Source organism: Vitis riparia, chromosome 9, assembly GCF_004353265.1.
Source record: "Vitis riparia cultivar Riparia Gloire de Montpellier isolate 1030 chromosome 9, EGFV_Vit.rip_1.0, whole genome shotgun sequence".
Lineage (NCBI taxonomy): Eukaryota > Viridiplantae > Streptophyta > Magnoliopsida > Vitales > Vitaceae > Vitis > Vitis riparia.
In genome coordinates this window covers 7085205-7103999 of record NC_048439.1, presented here as the reverse complement: position 1 = coordinate 7103999, position 18795 = coordinate 7085205, and the positions used below count along the sequence as shown (strand labels likewise).

The following is an 18795-nucleotide window of genomic DNA, read 5'->3' as shown; positions in this document are numbered from 1 at the left end:
AACCTGTTCTAAAATTCTATATTTTGATAATTGTTTTTAAAAAGGTTCCCATCTAAAAAATGTAATAAATTTCATCCCTTCTAATAAGAACATATACAATGCATGAGGAAAGAAGTAAACAAGACCGAGCTTGTCCACATCCATCAACCAAAGCCTACTTTCCGGTTTCCATTACTGGAAAATAGAATGAACATCCTCAATGAAGAGATGGATGGACTTTAGAAAATGAACCCAAAATAGAAAGTTTCCAAACATCATCACATAAGGTATACATATTTACAGGTCTGTCTGGTAGTTATATACAGTTCACCTTCTATGTTGTAGACTTTTGAGAATTTAGCCATAGCCAAATAAAGAGGGATGAGTTACCTAGCAGTAGCTGTGGGAGGACCTTCTCGGAAAAGGATGTTAGCAACTGTGGGAGGAATCCATGCTGGATTGCCACCAGCTTGGCCATCCTGACACTGGCCATCATTTGGGGTCAGATTTCTTGGGCTCTTCCTCATTCTTACACACACATTTCCACCAACAAAGACTCCAAGCTTCAAGGTTGTAAATACACCAAATGCAATGACCAAAGGCCTTACAGCCCAGTGAAAATCCTCAATATGATGGTACTTCTCCACCACACCATGACACTTATCAAAGGACACTAGTTCCACTTCAGCTGGATCAGCCAAGAAGCTGTTTGATTCAACCCCAAACACAAACCTCCCTGGGAACCTTACGACAAGACACCCATTTGGAAGGACTTGTGCAATCCTCCCAGTAACCCATGCTCCGCCCTTTTTACGAGGCCAATCAAACCTGGGGGTAAACACATTTGTCTTCAGCCTCACGAACTGTCCCACATAATAAGTTTCTGCCATTTGAAGCTCAGAGGAATGCCCTCTCCAGAGAGTCTCAAGCCCTAGAAATCCAACAGCTACACTTCCATCACGCTGCACAGAATGTAGAATACCAACAGTTGAGTGCTTTCTGTTTGGCTCTTTCAAGCGCACCCAATCTGTCACTACCAAGCCAGATGTGACCCTTTCAAGTGTTGACACATGCACTCTTAAAGGGTTGTGTTTTCCACGGATTTTCACCAGAACAAAACCATCTCGATCATTGTCACCATCGAAACCAACCACAGTCCCTTCTGGAACATCCATGATTTGAGGTTTACATGCATTTAGTGGCTTTCTGGAACGAACTATGTCACCCACATGGAGAGAGTCCTTTGAGAGGAACCAGGATGTGTAGCCACGGCTATTTGATCTCTCTGTACATGTTCTGCTTTCTAGACCAATCCATCCTCCATCACTGTAAACAGCATTCTGTGAGCTGCAAGTTCAGTCGCAAATCAATCAGTTGTTAAAAACAGTGCAGATTGAACAGAGTTTCTCTTAGAACCTCAAAAATAATGTAGAATGACAAAATTCTTTAGCTCTGTCCTCTACTGACCAGGTTACTAGTTCAAACTAGAAGTACTGCAATAGCAATAAGTTCAGACTGATAGGAATCTGGAGCTGGTTTGATATTTGAAAAAAATATTCAAAGACCCTTTTGCTGTAATTAGAAAAGACAATATCCCTATGAAGCTTGAAATCTGAAATGTATTACCACTTTTTTATTCTCTGAAATTAAAAGTAAAATAAAAATAGAAAAAGATAGAAAGCATGCAAGAAAGAAAAGCCTAACTCTTACATCACTTTTTAAAATTTGAAGGTATGTAGAGATTCAATAAGTTGGCACTTGGAATCTAATGGATGTATTTAGCGCACTGCACAAAGTCATAATATATCTACAATTATAGGAAACAGGTACATACTAGAATTTGTGCAACTACATATTTTTATCTATCTTATTTTTCAACATGAAAGATGAAAACTTACAACCTTTTGGTAATATAGAGTCCCGTTTACAGGACAGTATAGGGAGGTTTACAAGTTATCAAAAGAGAATAAAAGGTTATAGTCCTATCTGTACTTTGTTAGCTAAGGTAGTGCATAAACTAAAATAAATATATTATCTAAATCCAATCTTATATTGCGATGTCAAGGAATGAGCATTTGACACTATTTCTTTCTATTTCTCATTTATCAGACTTCTTTTTCTGGGAAAATATATTTCCATTTCTGTCAATTCATATAAAAAATTGGAGTGAATAGGTTATACATGACTATGAGCCAACTAACTTTTATAGATGGAAAAGGAACTGAAATTGTGACAAGTTCAAAAAACAGGTCATGAAGGTTGGGCAGAGTTGGATTGAGGAGAAGGTGATTACTGCTAAACTCTGGTTCCACTGAGAAGCTCTAAATTATAGTCCAAATCTAACAGACTAGCACATCCAAACACCAGAAAACACTGGTAAGAAGAGAGAAATTACTACTTTCTTTCCAGATGCACACAAGCAAGGCCTTCATGTATTGGCTTGGAACTCTCTAAACTTACAAAGGGAGACTAAACTTCTCTTAGTTCTTCAATAAACTTGCACATTCTTAACTTTCATATTTGACCCCTTCACTTTAGAGGTATCTGATAAGGATTTCTATAAGGAGCTAATTTTTAGCTGTCATATTTAGCTCCTTTATTTTAGGAATTTGATTGCTATAATTATTATAAGTTAGGAGCAGACTGTAGGGATTTATTTTATATTCTTCCTTACAGTAGTTCTTCATTTTCTTATATATACTTGTACAAGCTGTGAAGTAGATACACCAAAAAATCTCTCTAAATCAGCATGGTATTAAAGCAATTTCTATGCTCATTAGTTGTAAACTATTACTGCTAATCTACTCCCATTAGCCTCCTATCCCTGCTGTTTGAGTTTGCAACTACCGTCACTCAAAGAATCAAGTCTGAGCTGGTGTTAAGAAACTTTTGGTTTCTGGTACAGCACCACTCATGCCTTCAGCTGTGATGGTTCAATATGATAACACGAATGTTCAAATGACTTCTAACATACTTAATGGGACAGATTATGCAACCTGATCCTAGTTTGTGAAGCTGTAAATTACAGGAAAAAGGAAGCTGGGATGCTTGATATGAGAGACAAAATAGCCAGCTATTTCTGATCCTTTCTTCTCTAATTGGATCAAGGAGGATGCTAATCTTATGTCATGGCTACTCTATTCGATCGCTTCAAATATTAGTGCCACTTTTCTCTGACTTCCTACAACACATGATATCTAGGATGTTGTGGCTCATACACATTTGATGCTAGTGATGCTTCTTGAAAGGAAATGTATTCTGAACTTACTTGATGAAAGTGAAATGCCAGCTTGTAAACTTGTTGGTACTCAGTTGGGTGAAGGCACAAATGGTATACCAGTAGACAAAGAAAGATACCAAAGATTGGTCGGGAAACTAATATACTTGACTCATTCTCGTCATACTTTCCCTAGCAAAGCCAATGCAGTGAGTGTGGTTAGCCTGCTTATGCATGCTCCTTGTGAAACACACAAGTTGATTTTACATAGGATTTTTAGGTATTTAAAATCTGCTCTTGGGAAAAGTTAATTATTTTCTGAACATGGTCATTTGAAAGTAATGGGATATCTGATTGGGCAGGGTTTGGAATACATAGAAGACCAACTTCACAGTATTGCATATTTGTGGGAGGAAATTTAATCATGTAGGATAGCAAGAAACAATCTTTTGTGGCTAGATCAAGAGATGAACCAAAATTTAGAGTCATGGCTTATGGTTGAGGGCCCTATTAAAGGAGTTAAGCTTCTAAGGATCCAATGAAGTTTTTCAGTAATAACAAGTTGTCATTAGCACTGTCCACAATCCGGTTCAGCATTGAGACATATATGCTAAACAACTTGTCATTAACAACTTGTACTAAACATGTTGAAGTGGATAGATACTTTATCAAGGAAATTTTGACAGAAGACAGAGAATTAGTTTACATATATATTAGGAAGGGACAAGTCAAATGGGACTTTGAAAGTGACACTAGCTAGACAAGCTGTGCATTTGAGACATATATGCTCTAGCTTAGGGGGGAGTTGACAAGTATTAATTATATATTTAGAGGTCTCCAACCTAAGACTTTCTACATTAGCTTTCATGTTTAACCCCTTTGTTTTAGGGGTTCATTATTATGATTTCTAACGAGAAGATTTCTAATCATCTTTATTTTAGGAATTTGATTATTATGATTGTTAGAAATTAGGAACAAATTTTAGAGGTTCACTTTTTACTATTCCTTGTAAGGTTTTTCCCCTTTTCTTAATTAAAAAATTCTCTCTAGATCAGCAAACACCACATTCCTAGGACACCCATAACTAAGATAAAAAAATTAACTAATATATGACCTACTACAACTCAACAATCATCCAGATGTTTCTAAGCTTAATATCTGATGACACTCTACAAACTCCTGTCATAGCATGACAAATGACAGATATCAAGCTCTTGAATTTTAATATTTTGGAGACATGAAGGGCTCAAAATAACAAGGACATGAACATAGAATTCTTGATATAGATTTCAATTCACAAGAATTGACAATAATACACCATACCAAGGAAAAACTTTAAATTGAACTTTGGAAACCTTAATAAAAGAGTGATACCTCATCTAAAGATAAAATTTTATAAATAAAATTCATACAAGTGAAGGAAGTGTCAAATGTGACATATAAAGATCACCAAATCAATAAAATATTTTATAATTTAACAATAAAATATCATACAATTTTCACTTCTTAAAGACAAAAAAAAAAAAAACTAAAAATAGAGGGAGAAAAGGTTGAACTAGAGAGGAGCTGCAAAAGTGGCTGAAAGAAATGCCCTTAAAGTCCAATCAATTAACAGCATCACAATGCCTTATAACACAAACAAGACAAATAGGGATATCTCAAGATTTAAGCATCCTTGATATCTTAAGATCTTACTCAAAAAGGTGCACATTCAAACTAACCAATATTTCTAATTAACCTTTATTTGCCCTCCAACCTGCCCAAGTTGCATCACATGTGAGATTTTTTTTTTTTTCATCATTTTTATTTTTTATTTTTTATTTTTTTGATAGGTAAAGAAAATTCATTAAGAGCCAAAAGGCTAGAGAAAGGGTATACACGTAGTATACCAAGTACAAATCAGCAAAAAACAAAAGGATGAGCAAGCCTGACCCTTACTTGGTGGCTAGCCAGTCAACGAAATCTATCAAAGACAATGTATGATCCTCTATGTATACCCTAACCCAATTCACAAAAGTGTACAAAAAAATGGATTTAATATCTTGATCGTTCCTCTCAATATCGTCGAAAGCCCTTCTATTCCTTTCTTTCCAAATGGTCCACATTAGGCAGAGGGGGGCAGCTCTCCAAGCTTTCTCTCTTTTCTTGCCCACAAAAGAACCATGCCAACCCAGGAGGTTTCTTTTCACAGAAGAGTGCATCACCCATTGCACCCCAAAAAGGGAGAAGATCAAAAGCCATAACATTCTAGCTTTTTCACAGAATAGAAGAAGGTGATCTGTGGTTTCCTCCTCTTGTTTACACAGAAAACATCTGTTGGGAATGCTCCAACCAAATCTCTTCAGGCGGTCAGTGGTGAGAAGCCTGTTCCAAGCCGCCTCCCACCCAAAGAAGCTAGCCCTAATTGGAACCCAAGGCGACCAAATAGTTCTAGCCGGGAAGGGGGGCTTGGTGTCCCTTGAAAGTGAACTGTAAAAAGACTTGACAGAAAACGTCCCATTCTTGTTCTCTTTCCACCAGAGTAAGTCCTCTACACCTCTTCTAATGGTCAAAGGATGAAGCTTACATAATAAGCTTTCTACTTCTCCCACCTCCCAATCATTAAGGTGCCTGTTAAAACGAAGTCCCCAGCTTCCCCCAACTTCATCTTCCTCCCAAGCCTCAGCTACCCAACCTTCTTTGTTGACAGAAAGATTAAACAAGATGGGGAAAGCTTCTTCCAAAGCTTGATTTCCGCACCACAAGTCCTTCCAAAATTTCACTCTAGTGCCATCCCCTATGGTGAAGCGGGAATGAGAGCGAAAGTTCTCCCAACCATTTCTAATAGCCTTCCAAACTCCCACTCCATAGCGGTCTCTCACTCCTTTGGAGCACCAACCCCCTCTTGGAGGTCATACTTACTAGAGATAATTTGCTTCCAAAGGGACTCATTCTCATTAGCTAATCTCCACAACCACTTCCCAAGGAGGGCCTTATTAAAAGTAGATAGACTGCGAATGCCCAGGCCTCCTTTCTTTTTAGTAGCACAAATAGCCTTCCAACTCACCAAGTGGGGTTTATTCTCTAAGGCACCACCGCCCCATAAGAAATCCTTTTGGATCTTTTCAAGCCTTGCGCACACTTTCTTGGGGATCACAAAGAGGGAAAGGAAATAGGTTGGGAGACTAGAGAGAGTGCTTTTTAGCAAGGTGAGACGACCACCTTTGGAGAGGTATTGTCTTTTCCAGAGAGACAACCTTTTCCTGAATCTTTCTTCCACTGCATCCCACACCCTAGTAGATTTGTAAGGGGCTCCAAGGGGAAGACCCAAGTAGGAGGTAGGTAAACTCCCTATCTTACATCCCAAGACCGACGCAAGAGTCTCCATAGGGATGCCCTCCCCCACTGGGATGGCCTTCGTTTTGCTCAGATTGACTTTTAATCCTGAAATCGCCTCAAACCACATGAATGTCCAACTAAGATAATGCAACTGATCTGCTTCGGCGTCACAGAAGATTAAGGTGTCATCGGCAAACAAGAGATGGGACACAAGCAGCCCCTCTCTTCCTCTTCCTCCCACTCTGAAACCCGAGATAAAGCCCCCATTTCTTGCACAAGACAGCAATTGGCTAAGGGCTTCCATGGCAAAAAGGAAAAGATAGGGGGATAGGGGGTCTCCTTGTCTCAATCCCTAGAGCTACGAAAGAAACCCGTGGGACTTCCATTGATGAGGATTGAGAAGGTAGCCGTAGAGTAGCACCAATTCATCCACTTTTTCCATCTATGCCCAAATCCCATCTTAGTCATCACATCCATGAGAAAGTCCCACTTGACATGGTCAAAAGCCTTCTCTATGTCCATCTTGAGAAGGAGGCCCGGATTGTTGCCTTTCAATCTAGAATCAAGGGCTTCATTAGCGATGAGAACAGCGTCCAAAATCTGTCTCCCATGAACGAAAGCATGCTGTGAGTCTGAAATCACCTCCCCCATCACTGATTTTAGTCTATTGGCAAGGACTTTGGCAAGCAATTTGTAGACACTCCCTACTAAGCTGATTGGTCTGAAATCTCTTAGGTCTTCGGCCCCCTCTTTCTTAGGGATGAGCAAGAGGAACGTGGAATTTAAGCTTCTTTGGAAAGTCCCATGGAGGTAGAACTCTCTAAAGAGGCCCAAAATCTCTGGTTTAACAACGTCCCAACAAAACAACCAGAAAGCCATTGTGAAACCATCCGGTCCTGGGGCTTTGTCACCACAGAAGCTGCTTAGGGCTGCAAAAATTTCTTCCTCTGAAAACATAACTTCTAGGCTGCTGGCCGAACCTTCTCCCAGCTCCTTGAAGTTAAGGCCATTGATACTAGGCCTCCAATCCCCTGAATCTGAGAGTAAGGCCTGGTAGGCCCTACATACACCTTCTTTTATATCATCCAAGGAAGAGAGATTCACACCATTCACTTTTATCTTAGACATGAAGTTTCTTCTTGCCTTAGCATTGGCCATTTTGTGGAAATATTTGGTGTTTTTATCGCCTTCTTTTAACCAGATTTCTCTTGACTTTTGTCTCCAAGAGGTTTCTTCCAACAGGGCCCATTTCTTATAGTCCTCAAGAGCCTTGTTTTTGGCCTCCACTTCTCCAGGAGACAGAGGGTTCTCGTTCTCCTTGGCCTCCCATTGCTGCAGGCGAGAGAAGGCCTCTGCTCTATTAGAAGAAACGTTGCCTACCACCTCTTTGTTCCAGATTTTAAGGTCCTTCTTAAGAGCTTTGATCTTCTCAGCGATGCAATGGCTACTATAGCCTTCGACTGAATAGCCATTCCACCAGCTTCTTACTAGGTCTTTTTTTATTGGATGGTACAATTCAGGTTTTGAGGAATAATGTTGGGTAAACATTCTTTTCCCTTCCAATGATGCCAATAATAGCTATCGACCAGCTAAAATTGATGAATTCTCTTGCCACCTGATCCCCCTCTTAAGGAGTCAACTTAATATATCAGGTGAAGCACAAAATAGAGGGAATTTACAATTTTTTTTTCTTTTCTTCCAGATTGGACCTTTTTCTTTTCTCCATCAAAACAAGATCCTTAAGCTGCTACACCAGCCTGTATCCTATTGATTAAAGAGAAGTCTTTAAATAGTGATCAAAGCTAGATTCCTAAGACTAATAACCTGTATCTTTCTGGTTACCTCATCAACATCCTTCCTCCTAGCTCAACATACACTCTAAATCTTGACTTGAACGAAAACTTAACTCCATTATTTTATGGGAATATAAATACAACGATAAATTTCCATTGTCTTTTCTTCCAGTTGCTCTCCTCTCCACAAATTGAAATGGAGCACTTCACGTACACAAAGGCCACAGTAGCTTCACAAGATGGACTGGGTTGTGGGGGAGTGCATGTAGGAAGACAAACATTAATGGACAAAATCATTTTGGTCCCTAAACAGATCCAAGGATTGGTACTCGGCTATTGCAAATTCAGAAATGGTACATTTAAATGCTATCCCCTTCTGAAGTTATCAAAAGGTGATGGAAGCATATCTGAAATAAGTTGTGAGAGTAAAGGTGCCTTAGTGGTTACATGTTGTACCAAGGTTTGTCTTCCTTATTGGTGTAGATTGGGCGGTTTCTAGGAGGTCTTTTTTTTCTTTCTGGAAGAAAGAAAGAAAGAAAGAAAACACACAGAGACACACAGTTGCAGTATCTTTTAGGGGCTTGGGGACAGAAGATAGAGGGTGGGCTTGTGCTTGTTATGACACTTGGGATACGTTCTGTACCCAGATTGAGGAATCTGAGAAAAGGGTTACAATTTCATCTTTCTTTGGATTTCTAAAACCAAAGAGTTTGTTTGTCAGGCTTTTCTCTATTCTAAAGTGAGGAACAAAGTCCAGCTCCCTAAGGACAGACCAAAGTTAATTTCAACAGTAGGCACAGGGGAACCCAATGCAATCAGCCATTGGAGATTTGTGGAGGAACCATGCAAGCAACATTATTTAACATTCTCTATCCCAGCAGAAAATGGCTTTGGTACAGAGGCCCAAATCTAGGCTCCTTGTAAGTCTTGAGGTTCTTTCATTGTTGAAGTAGAGAGGACTTGGAGAAGTAATGATAAGAGTGTGAATCTGAGGGTGGGTGGTTGGAGAGGCTTCTTGGATTCTATAGACAGAATGAAGTGCTAGCTAAATGTGGTCTTGATGCTTAGGAGTTCCCAAGTTTGTTGCATCCCATCAATGGTTCTAAGTTTTTCCAGTTTCTGAATCTTGCGCCTTTGTCAGGTTTGTCATTCTTTGGTTCTCCTTTTAGAGGACCCCTTGTCCTTTTGATCATGCTTTTTATTCCTCCTTTTTCCAATAAAATTCTTGGAATTTTCAGAGAAAGATTCAAATTTTCCTCAGATCAAGGGACTGCATCCATTGAAAAAGCCAGCAAGGAGGATAACAGATCATGAAGACCTTATTGTGCAAGAGAAGTGTTATGAATAACCACAGGAAGACCTTTTTCTATTTCAGTAAATTAAAAGGAAAATGAATTGATAGATAAGAAAACTACCTTTCGAATGCTTGCAAAATATCTACCATTAAAGGTCGATTACGGAGGTCATACTCAAAGCAGCCATTGAGAACATTCTCAACTTCAGGCGGCAGGCCGCTTGGAATAAGCGGTTTTTCTTGCTTAATAACAACTGATTGATACATTTCTTCAATTGATCTCCCACACCAGGGTTGAACACCAGTCAACATCTCCACTATGCTGCAGCCAAAACCCCATGTATCAGTTTCACAAGATATTGGTCCTCTTACTTCTGGTTCCCACTGTTCTGGAGCCATATAATTTGGCGTTCCAAGTCTCAGAACCATATCAGGATTGGGCAATGGAATCCCAAGGAGTAGATATGGGATTCCCATATCTCCTAGAACCACTTGGTCATGTTCATTAAGCAGGAAGTTAGATGGCTTAAGGTTTAGCACCAGGACCCCTGTGGAGTGCAACTCCATAACTCCTTTAGCCAACTCGATTCCATACCTGTAAGCATCAACATTTTCTTCAGAATAAGATTTGTTCCATCTTCACTAATTGCAAGCTTCAGAAAGAGGAGATATCTCCCAAAAGCATCACCTTAAAACATCAGACAATGGAAGCTTGCCTCCTTTAAGATGAGCCATTCGATCACCCACCGATCCCTCATAAAATTTCATAGCAATGCAGACCTGTCCAGACATCACAATGAGAAACGAAAGAAGAGGATTCAGAATGTCAAATTTCCCGTGATCAAGATAGAAAGCATATATACACCTATAAACCCCAAAATATACCTAAAACCCAGGTTAAACATTACATGACCAGTTTTGATTTATAATATGTTTCGTAAATAATGATAACAAGGAGGTTCAAGATGTGAGAAAAAATACAAGGTGCAAATGTGCCTTAGACCAACATCCATTTCGTTTTCTATAGAACCGGATTATGACTGGGGGCTTCATGTGGTCCATGTTCTAGACTACCTGAACAACCTCTTAATTGTGGAGAATTACCTTTCCTGTCTTGATTGAGATACCATGCAACCAACAAACACCTTTTAGTTGTCGGCATTTCAAAAATATCCCTGCAAATTTATCCAAAAACATTTGCATGTGATCCTCCCTTATCGTATGTAACATCTTAACAGCAACTTCATGATATTCATCATAATCATCTGCGGACTGATGATGCGTTGCTAACCAAACATCACCAAAGAGGCCTCGTCCAATCCTGTGCTTAAGTTTCAAAGAGGCAGGATCAATCCATGGGCTCAACTGGGTTGATGTAGCTGCAACAGTTCTAAGGTGGTCTGGATCTCCTTCAAAAAGCTCATACTCAAAAGAAGCTGGTGGCGGAGCTGCTCCAATCTTCTCAGCCATTTTTTCCTATTAAATGATATAGTGGAGAAAAGAGCAAGCAAGCAAACAATAATCAATTCCACATCCTTAATAAGGCTATGAAAAAATATATATTCAAAATACAAATGATAAAAAAAAGAACATCACATTTAAATGGTGATCATATCCTCTGTGGCTCGATTGGGACAAAACATTAATCCTAATTCCTAACTTAAAAATCCCTGATGCATTAAATGTGCGCATTTAAGATTCACCAGAAATGGAAGGGAAGACCCTGGTTCTTGTTCAAGGAGTAGAACTTTTGCTTTGTTGTGTTACTAAAACACATACCTTATTCCAATGGTCCCTTGAATAACCATTACCAAATAATGAAGCTTCTCTACAATAAATTTGAGGATCTAGTCTACAAACAACAATAACATGGTTTCTCTGCACTACCAAACCGAAGTTGTCAACTATCAAAACCTAGATAGTTCACAACCTCAGAACTTATCGAATAGAAATCCAATCACCTCTCCGTTCATTTCAAGGAAAATACTTCCTGAAAATTCTATATAATCCCATTCTGGTATTTGAAAAAAACATGATAACCTAAAAAACATGAACCCTAATAGAAACGATCTATCTTCAAACCAAATATGATTGCTAACAGAAACAGGCAAACACACAGACGCATAGAAAAAAAAAATTCTCTTTTACTTTCGATTTGGATGCTGAGGAGGAATAGAAAAGAAGATAAAGATCGAACCCAGCCAACCTAAGAGTTGGTACTATTTTCGTTCAAGTGGAGGGGTCGCTTTTCATAATGCCAGTTTACGATTCGAAAAAAGAAATCCTAATTTCTTTTCATTTCCCAAACCGCAGACAAACAATTTCAGTATCAAACTCACCAGTCTAGAGACAACAGAGCCAGTTCATCAAAAGCAGAACTTGGTTGCTAAAATACTTACAGAAAAAGACAAGAAAAAAGAAACTGAAGTTTCGAGGAAACAGCACAACTATACAACCCACGTTATCCAAAAACAAACTTCATTTTCTCTGTCTTTCCAGAATTTTCTCGGAAACCAAACAGAAGATAGCTTACCAAAACAACAGTGAGTGTGGCGGTAGGCCTTGAATAAGACGCTGGAGATGTCGTCGAGTTGGAAGTAAAGTAATCGAAACCCTAGAGACCAGAGGGTGGAGCGAAGGAGCGAAGGAGCAAAGAAAGGAAGGAGGATTGTTATGGCTACAGGGGATGTGGGATTTTTCTTGCTACTACTTGTCACGTGTCTTGTCGTGCCACGTGAGGAAACAGCATTGAAGGATGTGGCGCATTATACAAGAGTAGAGAAGTAGAGAGAAACATGAGAGACGTGTCGGTAACACCCACCGAGAGGCGTAGGCGTTGCCCTTACGATTCTCCCTTAGACGGTCGCTACGTGCTTTGATGTCTACGATGAAAACAATCCGTGAATGATGATGCCTTTGATTGAATGCCAAAATGAGGGGGAGAGTCCTGTTAAAGGGCATTGGAATAGGGGTGGCTTTATGTTTTTGAAGTAAAATCCAACCATAAAGTTCTAACCTTGGAAAATTTTGAATGAAAACAAGCGTATTGAAAACGATTTTGTTGAATTTTAGATGCATGGAATGAGTGCAAACTAATTTGTGTCTTAAGGTTTTTTTGTTCCTTATTTAGGTTTGAAGTATGAAATGTAAACCCGAAATATGATAGAGGCATGTTACGTGTCAAGAAATTTGAAAGTTGAATCAATTGGGTTTATTTGTATAATTCTTGAAACGAAAATGAATAAAGGACCATTGATTTTGAACTCATCATACTAATTTCAAAACTTTCGAAATGACATTATCGAGTTAATTGAAATTGAAACGAGAGTACGAAGTTCAAAATTTTCAAACTAAAATCGAAATGATGGTAATTTTGAATTGTAAATTTATGCATTGATGCCTTTGTTTTTGCTCATTTTGATCTTCATTTGACTTTTCCTCCACAATTTGAGTTGTTTTTGCTTTTTTCTTGCTTTCTTTCTTTTTTACAATCGCCTAAGAAACTAAAAGTGTTAAAGAATGTGTTTAACAGTAATTATAGAAAGTATTTCTAGGTTTTATAATACTTGAATGATGAAAATTTTCAAGTGTTAAAAAAACCCATAAACACTTCCTAAAATCACTACCAAACACACCCTAATATAATAAATAGTTATTTTAGTTGGTTTATTTGAATTCAATAACTAATTCATTGTATAACTGATTGATTCTCTTCTATTCCAAATACTTATATTCCAATGAATAGATATTTATGTTTATAAGAAAGGTTATAATATCCAACACTTTACTTTATATAACATAGAATTATAAAAAGGAATTACTAAACTGACTTTTATCAAGTAATGTAACCTTTAACAGATTAGATTAGTTACAACAAATAAGATTAATTACTAATCTAAGATGAATTTTCAAAATTTTAATTAAGTGTACTTTTTCTTCGAACTTGATCAATTAATATAAAAAAAGATTAAAGTTTTTAATTAGGTAAATGTTGGGTTCTAAAACTTTTTGATGTATTTTATTCAATTTACAAATGTAGTATGATAAAAATAGACAGAAATATAAATGGAAGCCCTTTGGGTTCTTTATTTTATATTTTATCAACTTCAACCAATTCTATGCTCAACCTGAAATTTGTTACTCACAATCCTTAATCCTAAGATAGGGAATGACTACAAGGTGAGTGCGAAGCATTTTGTGAAGTTTTAATCCCGAGAAAAGAGTCTTCATCCACTTGATAGGAAAGATATGATTGGTTGAAGTACAATCTGAAATCCAATATGGATGCATAATTAGTTTTAGGATTTTTATTAGTTAGGATAATACTTCTTTTATTTTTATTTGTCCTTCATTAGTTGTTTTGATTAACAAACTTCAACACCTAACAATTTTTCACTTTTTGGCAAAAACATGAAGTCATTATTGATAAATAGCCATAAACAAAGATTCTTGAAGTTGCTTAAAGTGTAAGAATAATATGATAACGATATGGTAAAGCTCCTAGGGATAAACTCAAGAAAAGGTAAATCTTTTAGGTTTCTCTTTAGAACACATGATTTCCTCAAGAAAAATGAAAACTTAGTAGTGGATATCATCATTTCAAAATTTTCAATATAAACTATATTGAAACTTAAATTAATTTGAATTTTGAAGAGTAAATTCCAGACTTCTTTTATAATCTCTTCGGTTCTCATTTGAAACTTGGTCCCATTTTAGGTTTGTGACGATCAACAGTTACCACCTTCACTATTTTAAACTTATAGAATTCTCATTGTGTGATTTTTACTTCAAATATTCTTAGTCTTTCTACCCAATTTCTACCATTCTAATTTTTCATATTTGCAATACATTGGGTTTTGGAGTAATAGCTTGCTCCAAAACATGCTAGAAAGTGATTTTTAACTTCAATGATGCTCTGTTAGGCCATTTTGTATTTTCATTTGATACAATGCACTCTATTTTCCTTTCTTAGAGTTCCATTGATTTCTTGGAAACCCTAGATTTTGGGAAACCCATGTTTGGATTCTTTGTCACAATTGGACACTTTTCAATGCTTGAATACATGAGTTTTTTGGCATAACAAATGATGGATTGACAATTAGGATAAATTTTACATGGACATTGCATTTTCTTGGTCTATTAAAAAAGTGTTGGACTAATTCATTTTGTTATTTTGACACTTATACATTTTAGTTCTTTTAGGTTATTTTATAATTGTTTAGGGTGTTAGTATTGATTGGTGTTAATGGCATATATGTGAATCCTATTTTCTTTGGGAAATTATAGGGTGAGTGTTGGACTAAAAAGGAAAGTAGTTTGATAGAATGATGGTCATACCTCTTTTGATTATGACTAAAAAAGGAGGAAGAGTTAGCACCAAATCTAAAGTAGTGGTGGGGTAGTCATTGGTAACCCTACTTGCAAAGTCACAAGACAAAAGCAAGCATTGCAAGAAGCTCACAATAAAAAGAACGAGGATAGACCACAAGCCAAGCAAGTAACTCAAGCTCTTGCAGTCACATCACTAGTTTCAAAGCCAGCCCAAAAACCAATTGAGAAGAAAAATGAAAGACAAGAAAAAAAATAAAATTCAAAGGAAAGAGAGGCAAGATTTGAGTATTCTACTTAACGATGTAATAGGGATTTTGTTTATGATATAGATGCATGTTGTCTCTTAGCTTATCTTATAATCCATGCCCTTGAGAGAGAGATATTACTTAATTGGATTGATATAGCCTTCGCTAGTCTTCTAATTTGTGAGTGTTAGAGAGCTCTATGGTATTCTAAAGAATGATTGATGGGGTGATCAATGAGTCTTGCATTTCTCTAGTCAAGGGTGAGATGTCTTTTCTTCATTTGCTTTATATCAAACACTGTCAACTCACCCTTGAATGTACCTTCTAATATTATATTGTATTGGTTACATATCCATTCTTCTAAAGAATGGCCAATGTGTTGGCTCCATAGGGCATTCATTCGCAATCAATAGTCACATGGTCAAAGATGTGGTAAATCCTTTGGTTTGTAGACCAGGTTATAAGGTCTAATTTATCCTTTATTGGACATGAAATTAAGAGGAAATGCCTTGCCTAAGAGAGCTTTTATAGGATGGACAAGGGAAAGTGGTGGTCATCCTCTAAAATAATTATGGAGACTATTTCTTACTTTTATGATAAGATTTGGTGAAACAACTAACCTCAAGTTGTCTTTATGTTGTCTTTATATTCATGTATGATATTTGCTTTGTGACGTATTAAAGTGAAAAGGTGTAACTTATTCCTAACAACATTTATCTAATCTAATTTAAATTTTCATTATACTATTTATTAATGTATGATTTAAATTAATTGCTCATTATATTATTTACATAATATTTTATAAGTGTATTAAATGCTATCAATAGGAGGAAACAAGTGTTTCCATCTACATTAGGTAGATGAAGAATTAGGTAGATGAAGAATGACTGTTGTTCAATATGAATTGGTAATTAATCATGTTTAATTCAAACCTAATTACTTTTAGTCGTATATTTGATAAGCAATTCATATGCAACTAAACATGTACACATTTGCATAATTGTGCAAATAATTTAGAAGTAGGTAGGGTCGAGTCTATCTATTCAAGTCCACACCAAAAAGCATGTTCTGAAGTTGTGGTGAATTCTTGATATTCTTACATAAAAATATTTCAATTCGTAACTTCATTTTATTATTATTAATAATTTTTTTTTTATTTATAGGAAAAAAATAAAAAGATTGAGAGTTCAAATTCAAAATCTACATGTAATAATGCCCTTGCATAAGTGTATGGTATATTTTGATACATTAATTAATTTTAGTTATATTTTAATTCATGTATCCTTGGAGAGGAGGTAAAGGGTCACATGTGTAGACTACGTAGTATGGATGGTAATAGAGCATGATCAAAATTGGTTGCTCCTATCTTGACCTTGTCCTAATAAAAAAATTAAACTGGGTAAACTGAGGTATGAGAATTTTTCACACCACACGACCCCTGCACCTTACCCTAAACTTGTCCAAGGTCTAAAAAAAATTAAAAAGAAAAAATCTCAAACCTTTTCATTTTAACCCCAAACATATCCTATTAGGGGCAAAGAGGGTAATCGTAAAAATCCATTCTGTTACCATCCCTGCGCAATGGGGTTTGTAAGTCTGTTATAAAAAAGATAAACCATTTAGTGAAAAAAAAAAAAACATTTGAAGAGGAGAGCAAAGCTAATACTAATGAATTGAGAAACTCTAAAATGAATTTCAAATGTTAATAATACAATTCATGAGATTGCAATTATAATAGTTTTTTTAGTCTATTATTTTATTAATGTTATAATTTGAAACTGATATCATGTATTTTATTCATTTAGAAACTATCATAGAGCATGTCCTAGACTATATCACAATCATAAAGACATATATATATATATATATATATATATATTAGCATCCCTATAAACTTATTCTTTTATAAAATTTATTTATTTTAACTAGATTTTATGTAAAAAGATTTAGGTGGATGTTTAAAAATTCTCTGAGAAATAAATTTTAATTTTTTTAAAATAATTTTATATATAAAATACATTTATAAATGTGCTAATTGACAACATTTGAAACAATAATGGTTTAGTGTATTTATAATAAACCTCAAGGGTTGTGAATGAAATTAATTCTAAAGGTTTTAAAAAATTGCTCAAGTATAAATATTGTTTTAGAAGAGCGCTATTTTCTATGTTTTTATTTTTCAAAATTTAAAATAGAAGGGCGTTATTTGAGTTAAAAATTGTAAAGATTCTTTTTTTAAAAATAACTACTTTGAGTTTTAAAAAATAATTCTAAATGATCAAATTCACATATTTATTCTTATTAATCTAAACTAATATATATTTTTATTAATATTAATCAATTATTTTTTCTGTTAAATATCTATATCTAAAATATTATAGATGTATAAGATAATAATAAAAAATTAGCTTCAAAAAATGAATCATGGGTGTAAAGTCATGGTTATAAAATATATTTCATTAAATATAGGCAAATGATATAAAAAAGATTTGAAATTAAAAATAAGTTAACTAATTTTAATTTAATACTTAAAGTTATTTTCAACTTTAAATAGTAATATTAAATTATTTTATCAAACACGATTAATCTACATAATGACTTAAATTAAGTTATTAAGTCATATTAAATCATTAAGTTAATTTATCATACACCCTTTTCATGTTATTCTTATAGTTGAATCTTTTATCATATTATTTTGTGATAATAATAGTGCTATTATACAAGCTAAAGAGCCTAAAGCTTGCCAAAAAACAAAGCAAACCAAAAGGAAATTTCATTTGATAAGGGAAACTTCCAAGATAGGAGATATAGTAAATTACAAAGATAACTTTTGCTGATAATGTTGTCAATCCATTAACCAAACCTTTGAGTCAAAAAGTGTTTGAGAAATATTTGGCAAAAATGAGTACATAAATTGTATCTAATCGGCTTTGAGGATCAGTCGAAGATCAAAAGAATTGTACACCCTAGAAAGCCAATGACAAATATTTTTTATGGGTATAAATTATATATGTCATAATTGATATATTTGTTCTTACATTATATTATATAGAAATCATATTGGTAATAGAGATTATTAATGATGAGATATTATTTTTAATTGCCTTATAAATATTAGATAATTTTGAAAGAAATATTTGATAATAATAATAATAATAAATCATTCATTGATCTTTACACATGGATGCATGAATTCATAAACAAGAAGTAATATATATATCTATATATCTATATACATATATATATATATATAGGTTCCAAGTGCAAAACCCTCCACAATCTTACATACATGATGTCCTTTTAGCTTTATGCTAAAATTTAGATTTTTGAGAGAGACAAAGGAAAAGATAGAAAGAGTATCTTCTAACAAATCGATTTATTTTTTTATTTAATCATGATGCACTTTTATCTATTTATAATCATAAAAATAAATTACGGTATTTTGTCAACTTTTGGAACTTTATAAAGTTTATTGCCAACTTTACACCTATGGTAACATTATATTTTACTTGTAAATTAACACCGTTTGTAACTTCACCATTCATTTGTCACTTTACAAATTTTGTTTGTAATCTTACTATTTATCGTAAATCTACAACTTTTATAACTTTACAACCC

At 35.2% G+C, this 18795-nt stretch overlaps 1 protein-coding gene across 2 annotated transcripts; it reads right to left on the bottom strand.

Annotated features, from left to right (window-relative positions):
• Positions 1-62: 62 nt before the first annotated feature.
• LOC117922076 (E3 ubiquitin-protein ligase KEG-like) lies at positions 63-12321 on the bottom strand. Of its 2 annotated transcripts, none has more exons than XM_034840084.1 (5): positions 12135-12321; positions 10706-11077; positions 10290-10381; positions 9723-10196; positions 63-1326 (listed from the first exon to the last, which is right to left on the bottom strand). In XM_034840084.1, the coding sequence occupies exons 2-5, from the start codon at positions 11069-11071 to the stop codon at positions 366-368; spliced, it is 1893 nt and encodes a 630-aa protein (XP_034695975.1). In that variant the 5' UTR covers positions 11072-11077; positions 12135-12321; the 3' UTR covers positions 63-365. The 2 variants fall into 2 exon arrangements, with proteins under 2 accessions (XP_034695975.1, XP_034695974.1); XM_034840083.1 differs by lacking the exon at positions 12135-12321 and adding an exon at positions 11198-11704.
• Positions 12322-18795: the final 6474 nt, after the last annotated feature.